The sequence below is a fragment of the Lynx rufus genome, unplaced genomic scaffold, assembly GCF_022079265.1.
Source record: "Lynx rufus isolate CCGP_SWC_20201006 ecotype Redwood Valley unplaced genomic scaffold, mLynRuf1.p SCAF_9, whole genome shotgun sequence".
Lineage (NCBI taxonomy): Eukaryota > Metazoa > Chordata > Mammalia > Carnivora > Felidae > Lynx > Lynx rufus.
Window position 1 is genome coordinate 59,729,673 of NW_025814897.1, and position 10,083 is coordinate 59,739,755.

Below are 10,083 nucleotides of genomic sequence, written 5' to 3' on the forward strand. Positions count from 1 at the left end.
CTCCCGACTTCTCCCCAGAACCGCAGCCGCCGCGCGCAGACCCCCACCTCCTGGGCCGCTCCGATGCCCCCTTCCCGGGGGAAGCGGCCCTTGACTCTCAACGGCCACTTAAGATGGCCATCCTCAGCCGCCGCACCCCCCCTCGCCTTCCGCCCCGCCCGCCGCTCCGCCCCCGCGGCTCTCCGCGGAGCCGGGGGTAGCACCCGCGCCCCGCCTACCCCGGCCCCCCGATCCTGGAGCCGCTGACCCGCCGAGTGACCTCGGGCCAGTCACGGCACCTCTCCGCGCCTCGCCTTCCCGCTCTGCAAAGTGGGGGCAATGTTATTTGGCCGACTCAATGGGACTGCTTGTAAAGCTCTCGGCACGGGGCCTGGCATCCAGTAGGCGCTCCAGAACAGCGGCTATTTTTATTATTAATTAAGGAGTAACGAAGGTGACAGCTGTGTAAACTGTAAAGCGCTGCGCCTGAACGAACGGGTATTATTAGCACCCGCCCCCGCCCCAGCTACTCCCTCCAAGACAACAAACTTGAGCCTTTGTGGGCGGGACGCCGAACCGGGAGCTCCCCTTATCGGGTACGTTCAGACACCCCCGCTCAGACGCCCGCCCTTGGCGGGAGGGTGGGGGGAACACGGTCGCCGGAAAGGGGGCGGGGCCCACGGAGGGTCTGGCCCGCCCCTTCCCCCCAAAAAAGACCTAGCCGGTGGCAGCGTCTCCCGGGAGTCCGCTTCCTGCCCCGCCCCTCCGCCCCTTGGCTCCTTAAAGGCGCAGGCCTCCATCCTGGCTCCCACTGCTGCCAACTCCTGAGCCACCTTCGGCTGATCCCCTTTAACCTGGGAGAGAACTTTCACTTTGCTCAATTGAACCTGTGCCTGGGTCAGTCCCTATAAGCTCCTTCCTCTATTTCCAATAAGCATTGGTTTAACCCAGCTGGACCAAAGCTTGGGATACGGAATTGGCTCTGTGGGGGCTTTCCCGACTAGGTAAATATAGTGACTAAGAGACACCCCCCCACACACCCAACAGTGTCTCTAGACCCCTCCAGGAACCCCATAAGTCATCCTCCAAACTGCCCGACTTTTCCCGTCACTCAGCTCTAGAAATGAGGGAAGGTGAGTCTGCCATGAAGGGGACACCCTGGTGCAGTGGGGAGGGAAGAGACCTGGACTAGGAAACTTCATACCTGGGTTCTAGTCCTAGCTTGATCACCCACCTGCCTGGTGTCTCAGAGAGGTACCTGTGCCTTTTTGGAGATGACTGTGAGGGGGATGTAGAGACAAAGACTTCCCCAGGGGAAAAAGGCAAGAGGGAGACCCAGAGATCTACTCAGGCCTAGTTCCTGGGGGATGTGTAGAGACAGAACAGGTGTATCTAGCAATCGCCAGAGGAGAGGCCAGGCTTCTGCCCCTGGGAAGCCCCAAGACTTTCCAACCTTTTCCCATCCTCCTGGCTGCAGCAGGGCTAAACCAATTCTAGACTCTTGAACATTTCATCTTTCAGGAACCTCCCACACTGCCCTCCCCATTCTTCTGTCTTCCTCCTCTGAGGGTTCCTAGTCTCAACTCTGTCCCTTCAATCCACATCACGTGAGAATTTTTTTCACCCCCACTGGGAATCCAGAGCCTTCCCTGGACTTCCATCCCCAGCAGAGCTGACCACAAAGCCAGGCAGACAGGACCTGAGAGGAAGTGGGGATATTTGGGGACCAATACAAGTAACACAGTCCTGGACCTGTCTCTCATTTTTGGCTACAAGAGAACAGGATCCCCGAGGACTATTAAGGGCGCAGACGCTGGGCTCACATGCTTTCTGGCAACATCTCCTTTGTACTTCACAACTCTGAGGGAAAGAAGGATTATTACGCCCATTTTACTGAGGAAAAAACTAAGCTTTAATGTAGACAAGCAACTGCTTCACTTTCCATAGTCAGTAGCAGAGCTAGGATTCAAACCCAAGTCTCATTTCTCTCATCTGAAGGAATACAAAAGCTATGGAAGCTGTCCTCTACTTACTGAAACCAAAACCATTCATCAGACACGGATAGGTCTGTCTCTTTGTTTGAACTGACTGTCAGAGAAAGCCCAAGGCCCACCATGGAAGCAGGAACCGGATGGTAGAAGGATGGATAATGAGTGGAGGCATGCTTAGCACTCCCTCATTTCTGAGAGCTATGCTGAGCCAAGCTTGGTCATCAAAACTGGGGACATGCAGGGAACATGCCTGAGGAGGGCTGGACTCAGCTGAGGAGCCAGAGGTGCAGCATAGGGACCAGGCTGAGCAGGAGAAGCCCAATCCCATGGGACATGGCCCCCGCACTCGTGGCCAAGGCATAGAACCGGGCCACCTCCTCGTTGGGGTTGCCCTGGGCCGGGTCGAACCACATCTGGATGCAGCGGCCGCTCCCTCGGCTGTAGTTGCTGAGTTTGTAGGAGTGGCTCCAGATGCCCTCACACAGGGCTGCGGGCGTGGGAAAGTAGGTCTCAAATGTGCGGCAGGTGGCTCCGGCCGGACACTTGTTCGATCCTGCATGGGGAGAGAGGGTGGACACAGACATTCAGCCCCTGGGCCCAGAGCCCATTTCTGGCCACCCCCCTGGAGATCCGCACCCAACCCCAGATCCTCGGACCCCGCCTCCATCTCCGCACCCCCAGGCCCTCACCTGAGCTCCAGTCCCAGCCCTTGTGCCAGTTGTTCTTGCAGGTGTAGGACGTGCGACAGTCCTCCCACCATTGCTGACAGTCCTCCTTGCACAGGGGCACGTTCAGGAAGCGTTCCTTGCGCCAGCTCTGGTTCACCTGGGTGGGAGATGGGGAGGGAGGGCTCCTCTCAGCCAGGGGTGCTGGCAGCCACGACCTTGACCACCTTGACCGAGCAGGATGGCAGCCCGCTGGGCTGGGGTGAGGGAGAGGCCCGTACCTCCTGGATCCAGGGCCCCAGATTGGGTGAGCACTCGTACAGACAGTTGTCCTGAATGAAGTGGCGCTTGCAGGCAGGCTCTATCTTGCCGCAGTGGTCCAGGTTAAAGTTATACAAGAGGGAGGGGTCCTTGTGCAGCTCCTGGCTGGTGTTGTGTGAGCAGCAGGCGTTCTTCCTCCAGGGAGTGCACTGGGTGGAGAAGACACTGGAACACATGCCTCCCCCACCAAAACCTTCAGCCTCTCCCTATTTGGTGCTTGGTCTCCTGCCTCAGGTGGGTTGTCCTAGGAAAGTTTACTGTGAAGACCCCTCTGTCCTTGGCCTCCAGGAGCTCCCATCTTGGGGGAGACTTAGTTACAACAGTGTAATCAGGGGTTGTGGGAGCCGGAGAGAAACCCTGTCTTGGGAAGACAATAGCTATCGTTTAAGCAGCCCTTCATATTTTATAGGGAGTTCTTTGATTTATTTATTCATTAAAAAATAATTACTGAGTACCTATTTCTATGCCAGTTACTGTTCTAGATGCTGAGAATACAGTAGAAAGCAAGACAGAAATATGTGTTCATGGAACTTACATCCTGATCAATGGAGACAGACAGTAAGAAACTAAAAGAGAAAAAATATAGTGTCAGGATATGATCAATTACATGGAGAAAATTACAGCAGGGAATAGGGATGTGGAGTATGGGGTGATTGTTGAAATTTTAAAGAAGGTGGTTGTGAAAAGCCTCACTGGAAAGTGGCATTTTGAGCAAAGGAGGAAGGGAATGACCTATGCAGTAATGTATGTTGAATAACTTTCTTCTTGGTCTGTATTAAGTTCCGTGTCCCCAGCGGTGAGGCCAGTGCCAGACATGTGGCAGGCCCGTAAAAATATTTGCTGAAAAAAATAAATGAAAGACCTATTTATGATTTCCTAAATCTAAACTCCATCTTACATATAGATGCATCATATTTTAGTAAGCTTTAATAGAGACTGGCTTTTTCAGGACTGTAAATACTATGAAAAGGAAGGCCGTGCTGTGTGTTTTGTTTTACTGGAATTATTCACTATTTTAGAAAATTATGTCATCAATGGCAACACTGCATAGAGTATCTTATAGCATTTGAGTTGTCAACAGAATATACCTGTATCCATCTTCATTTGGAGCTGCCCCATTCCTAGTGATTTGGTGAATAAAAGCAAACATTGGGGCACCTGGGTGGCTCAGTTGGTTAAGCTCCCAACTTGGGTTCAGGTCATGATCTCACAGTTCATGAGTTTGAGCCCACGTCAGGCTCTGTGCTGACAGCTCAAAGCCTGGAGCCTGCTTCAGATTCCGTGTCTCCCTCTCTCTCTCTGCGCCTTCCCCTCTTGCATTCTCTCTCTCTCTCTCTCTCTCTCTAAAAAATAAATAAAGATTAAAGAAAATAAAGCAGTAACTTAAAAAGCAAACATGCCATTTGATAGTGATTTCTAATGTAGTCATATCAGAGAATTGACATATGGAAATATATTTTATTATAAATTGCTTTCTTTGTGCTTCTCTTTTGTATTACAGATAGATAGAGTCATGTTGATATTTTTTAAGTTAAATGTACAAATAGGTCCTATTGGCTTTGAATTTTGTTTCAGAAAAAAAGGAGACATGGAGTCTCAATAGAGTTGAAACCAACTGGCATCCGCTTGTATAGAGTGAGTGAATGTGCAGCAATCGTGCCCCTGGGTCACAGCCGTAAGAGCCCTTGTCCTCTACTCTGACACTTCATGGACTGGCACGTGATGAAGGTAGTGACAACCATCCTCCCTGACAGTCTCTTACCCTCTAACATGCTGGGAGTGCCCACCCCAGTCCTACCCCCACACCACAGGGGCTGCTTATGTCCAGATCTTCTGTGTGTCCTCTGCTTCTCCGGGCCCATTTCCTCATTTGGGTTCTATGGGGGAGAACATGATCTCCTACATTGAACGACTACTGGGAATGTGAAATCACGTGCAGAAAACTCAACGTGTAGTAAGTGCTCAACAAGTGATCATATCATATCACTGCTGACATTATCCTCTGAGGAGGCCACCCCTAAATCACCTCAACCAATACCCCCCACCCTACCTTCATCTTCTCCCACAGCAGTAACTCAGGATGTGGGGCTATCTGATCAGTCCGCCCTTCCCCCACCACCCTGACTTCCTCTTCCCCATTAGAACCACGCCCCTCCCCAACTCGAGCCACACTGCGGCCATACCTGGTCATGCAACTTGTCCTCGGGGCCTGGCTTTGTCTTGTGGTGCTTGGCGTCCATGCAGACGTTGAGCAGGTCTACCCTGTTCCGGGCACTGCACATGGAGGCTGTCCAGGCCAGCAGCAGCAGCAGAAGTGGTGTCAGTCTCCAGGCCATGTCTTTGTGTCCCTGCAGATAGAGCTGTGGTTAGGGAGGCCGAGGCCTGAAGGGAGAGAGCCTCATGCGGCGTCCCCCTTGACCCCCTGCATCAGTCTCCCCATCTCCACAGTGGAGGATGGGGTCAGACCCTGTTCCCTTAGTGCTGGGGTCCTGAGGCTCCCTGAAGCTGAAGTAGAGAAGGTTGGCAAAGGGGGGTCCCCATTCCAGGCTTGGCGGGCTCAGAGGAGATCTGGGGTTAGTGGACTGGCTCTGGGGGAGTCTTCCTAAATTGGAGGAGATGTTTTTGTGCCCTCATCTTCTCTCAACTTTACCCAAGAAAAGTAATTAAATAGTTCAGGTCCATGCCCTCCTGCCCTGAAAGGGGCCAGGGACACCCATTGCCCTTATGCTGTGTCCAGCAAGTGCTCCACGAGGCACCGAATCACCTGGGTTCCCGTGCCAGCTTAGAGACCCTGTTAGCCTGGGGAAGGCAGTGGCCCAGCTCTGCTGAGTTCTCCCGATCACCATGAGGGTCAAGGGATGTAGTACATGAGGTGGTATTTGGTTAAATAATACAGAAATAGAAAGAGCGGTGGTTTCTAACTTTTGCTTCCTCAGACTTTTTCCTTCCTTGTTTTCTGAAAACCATTTCCTCCCTCCACCCCATCATGACTTTGGCCTCCTCAGCTCTCGCTAGGCTAATGCACTTACCCCTGCAGATCCCCCTTCCTTACCCTTCAGAAAACAAGTGCAGAGACCCCTGGGCCCGAGGGACAACATAAAAGTACCTCATGTTGGAACAGCCAAATAGACGAGCACTTAGAGTCATGGGAGTCACCCAGCAAAAGTGATGGCCCGCTTCTCTGTTCCTGACTGACCCTCACCCCCCACTCCCATCTATTAAAGATCTATTCCTGGGGCGCCTGGGTGGCTCAGTCGGTTAAACTTCCGACTCTTGGTTTTGGCTCGGGTCATGGTCTCACGGTTGGAAGGTTCAAGTCCTGCATCAGGCTCTGTACTGACAGCCTGCTTGCAATTCTCTTTCTTCTCTCTCTCTCTCTCTGCACCGCCCTCCCATGTCTTTCTCACTCTCAAAATAAAATAAACTTAAGGGGGAAAAAAAAGATCTGTTCTTTGGGCTCTGTCACTGAAGTACCAGAAGGGATAATGGAGACTCCTTCCTCTCTCTCACCATCCCTACATGCAGCTGATCATCACAAAGCCCTGGTCAAGGATCCTTCCAAAGATCTTCCTGGAATTCACTTCCCTTGGCTCTACGTTTGGGGTCAGGTCTTCCCTCCTCCAATTTCTTCCCCTTAAAGTCACCTTCCCCGCAGGAGCCCGAGTGATCTTTCTAAAGAAAGATCTGCCCCTCCCCTACACAGAAACCCACCAAGTCTCCCCAGTGTCCCTGTCACCCTTCCCTCTTAGGGCATCTTGCCTGATCCTCCTTTGCGGCTGGGAGCACACACAGCTGTGTCTGAATTGGCCTCTTCTCAGGCTGGCAATGGCTCCAGGCCCTTTGACTTTCACCAGTGGTCTCTGACCTCGGTGCAAGACAGACTGTAAGAACTCTGGTTAGCACAGTGTAATTTCCTCATTCGGCTCTTCTGGTCTTCCCTCTCTTCCAGACCCCACCCATTCAAGGCTCCATTAGTCTCTCATTTTTTTATTTTTTATTTTTTATTTTTTATTTATTTATTTATTTATTTTTTAAATTTTTTTAACGTTTATTTATTTTTGAGACAGAGAGAGACAGAGCATGAACGGGGGAGGGTCAGAGAGAGAGGGAGACACAGAATCTGAAACAGGCTCCAGGCTCCGAGCAGTCAGCACAGAGCCCAACGTGGGGCTCGAACTCACATACCGAGAGATCGTGACCTGAGCCAAAGTTGGACGCTCAATCAACTGAGCCACCCAGGCGCCCCTCCATTAGTCTCTCAATGTATTCATTCCTGTTTCCATTCAACTCTTTGTTAATTTATTCATCACAGGATTCACACATCCAAGATTCATCAAAACCTAGAGAGCTCATCTCTAAGGGGGATCTGAACTTTTGAGGTACCCCACGTGGTTGTTAGGATGAAGCTAGGGAAAAACCCAGGCCTTAGGGTCAGGCCATGGGTCCCAATGGTAGCACCGTCCCTCACACAACCTTGGAAAATGTCACTGAGCCTTTCTGAGCGTTCATTTACTCTCCAGGAAATTGTTGAGAATTATATATGGAAAAGCTTGGCACAAAATGAGTGGGCTTAAATGATAGCTCTCAGGTTACTTTTTGAGTAGCCAGGTAGACATAGGTAGAGGTTGAAGTATAGAAGTCAAGGGTCACAAAGAAAAATGGTCTCAAATCTGGTAAATGATCATATCTCACCACCTAGCATTTCTATGAACATAATTGAACATGGGGTGCCTGGGTGGCTCAGTCAGTTAAGCGTCTGACTTCAGCTCAGGTCACAATCTCATGGTCCATGAGCTTGAGCCCTGCGTCGGGCTCTGTGCTGACAGCTCAGAGCCTGGAGCCTGCTTCGGAGTCGATGTCTCCTTCTCTCTCTGACCCTCCCCCCATTCATGCTCTCTCTCTGTCTCAAAAATAAATAAACATTAAACAAAATTTTTTAAAAAATAATTGAACATTTTTTGATAGCCTTAAAAAATGTGGTAGGGGCACCTGGGTGGCTCAGTAGGTTAAGTGTCCAACTCTAGATTCAGCTCAGGTCATGATCTCATGGTTCATAGTTCGAGTTCCACATCGGGCTCTGCACTGGCAGTGTGGAGCCTGCTCGGAATTCTGTCTCTCCCTTTCTGTGCCCCTCTCTAGCCTGCGCTTGCTCTCTTTCTTTCAAAGTAAATAAATAAACTTTTTAAAAAAATGTGGTAAACATTATGTAAAACTTAACATCTTAATTATTTTTAAGTGTACAGTTCAGTAATTTTAAGTGTATTTATGTTGTGCAATCAATCTCCAGAAACTTTGCGTCTTGCAAAACTGAAACCCTATTCTCATTAAGCAACAATATCCCATTTCCTCCTCTCCCCAGTCCCTGGTAGCCATCATTCAACTTTCTGTTTTTATGAATTGACTACTTTAGATATTTCATATAAATGGGAATCATATAGTATTTGTCTTTTTGTCACTGGCTTATTTCTCATAGCATAATGTCCTCAAGGTTAATCCATATGTCAAAATTTCATTTCTTTTTTTTTCTTTTTTTTTTAACATTTTATTTATTTTTGAGACAGAGAGAGATAGAGCATGAACAGGGGAGGGTCAGGGAGAGAGAGACACAGAATCCGAAACAGGCTCCAGGCTCCGAGCCGTCAGCACAGAGCCTGACGCGGGGCTGGAACTCACGGACTGCGAGATCATGACCTGAGCCGAAGTCGGCCGCTTAACCGACTGAGCCACCCAGGCGCCCCTCATTTCTTTTTAATAACTGAATAGTAATTCATTATATGTATATGCTACATTTTGTTTCTCCATTCATCCCTTTATAGATCCTGGGATGCGTCCACCTCTTGGTATTATGAAGAATGCTATTACGAACATGGATGCACAAATATCTTTTGAGGCCCTTGCTTTCAATTCTTTCTTATATCCAGATATGGACGAGCTGGATCATATGGTAATTCTACCTTTAATTTTTAAGGAACTGCCATAATATTTGCTGTAATAGTTGCACGGCTTTCCATTCCTACCAACAGTGTACAGGGTTCTAATTCCACCACATCCTCACCAACACTTGTTACTTCCTGTTGGCTTTTTGTTTTTTTAATAAAAGCCATCCTAGTGGGTGTGTGAGGTGGTATCTCATTGTGGTTTGGATTTGCATTTCCCTGGTGATGAGTGATGTTGAGCATCTTTTCATAGGCTTATTGATCATTCGTATATCTCCTTTGGAAGATATACAAATGTCTGTCCAAGTTGTTTGCCCACTTTTAAATTGTATTCTATGTCTTCAAAAAAATTTTTTTAACGTGGGGCATCTGGATGGCTCAGTCGGTTAAGCATTTGACTTCAGCTCAGGTTATTATCTCAAGGTTCATGAGATCGAGCCCCTCATTGGGCTCTGTGCTGACGGCTCAGAGCCTGGAGCCTGTTTCAGATTCTGTGTCTCCCTCTCTCTGCCCCTCCCCTGCTCATGCCCTGTCTGTCTCTCTCTCAAAAATAAACATTAAAAAATTAAAAAAAATTTTTTTATTTAAAAAAATTTTTTTTAATGTTTATTTTTGACAGAGAGAGAGAGACCTAGCATGAGCGGGGGAGGGGCAGAGAGAGAGGGAGAACAGAATCTGAAGCAGGCTCCAGACTCTAATCCGTCAGCACAGTGCCCGGATGCAGGGCTTGAACTCACAAGCCGTGAGATCATGACCTGAGCTGAAGTCAGACATTTAATCGACTGAGCCACCCAGATACCCCATTTGTATTACATGTCTTTTTATTGTTGTAGGAGTTCTCTATATATTCTGGACTGACCCTTTGTCAGATATATGATTTGCAAATCTTTTCTCCCATTCTGTAGGTTGCCTTTTCATTCTGTTAACTCTCCTTGGATGCCTGGTTTCCCATTTTGATGCAGTCTAATTTATCTGTTTTTTCTTTTATTGCCTGTGCTTTTGCTGTCATATCCAAGAAATCATTGCCTAATGCAATGCCATGAAGCTCTTCCCCTGTTTTGTTTTGTTTTTTTAAAGGAGTTCTATAATTTTTAAAGGACACCTGGGTGGCTTAGTCTGTTAAGTGTCTGACTTTGGCTCAAGTCATGATCTCGTGGTTTGTGACTTTGAGCCCCACATCGGGCTCTGCAC

General features: G+C 49.0%; 1 protein-coding gene and 1 long non-coding RNA gene across 2 annotated transcripts; one reads left to right on the top strand and one right to left on the bottom strand.

Annotated features, from left to right (window-relative positions):
* The first annotated feature begins 244 nt into the window (after nt 1-244).
* LOC124505571 (uncharacterized) lies at nt 245-8,855 on the top strand. Its single transcript, XR_006960682.1, has 3 exons — nt 245-575; nt 4,532-4,684; nt 8,773-8,855. It is a non-coding gene; the product is annotated as an uncharacterized LOC124505571 (long non-coding RNA).
* On the bottom strand, nt 1,868-6,857 carry FOLR2 (folate receptor beta). The gene is made up of 5 exons (XM_047071552.1): nt 6,716-6,857; nt 5,140-5,304; nt 2,917-3,105; nt 2,660-2,795; nt 1,868-2,523 (listed from the first exon to the last, which is right to left on the bottom strand). Exons 2-5 carry the CDS (start codon nt 5,290-5,292, stop codon nt 2,237-2,239), a joined length of 765 nt encoding a protein of 254 aa, XP_046927508.1. The 5' UTR covers nt 5,293-5,304; nt 6,716-6,857; the 3' UTR covers nt 1,868-2,236.
* Nucleotides 8,856-10,083: the final 1,228 nt, after the last annotated feature.

What these genes read in the sequence shown, in the direction of transcription:
- FOLR2 (XM_047071552.1), bottom strand. Translation starts at nt 5,292, where the DNA reads ATGGCCTGGAGACTGACACCACTTCTGCTGCTGCTGCTGGCCTGGACA. An exon ending in AGGACAAGTTGCATGACCAG is followed by an intron (nt 3,106 to 5,139) that starts GTATGGCCGCAG and finishes TTCTCCACCCAG; the next exon opens with TGCACTCCCTGGAGGAAGAA. An exon ending in TGGGGCCCTGGATCCAGGAG is followed by an intron (nt 2,796 to 2,916) that starts GTACGGGCCTCT and finishes TCTCCCACCCAG; the next exon opens with GTGAACCAGAGCTGGCGCAA.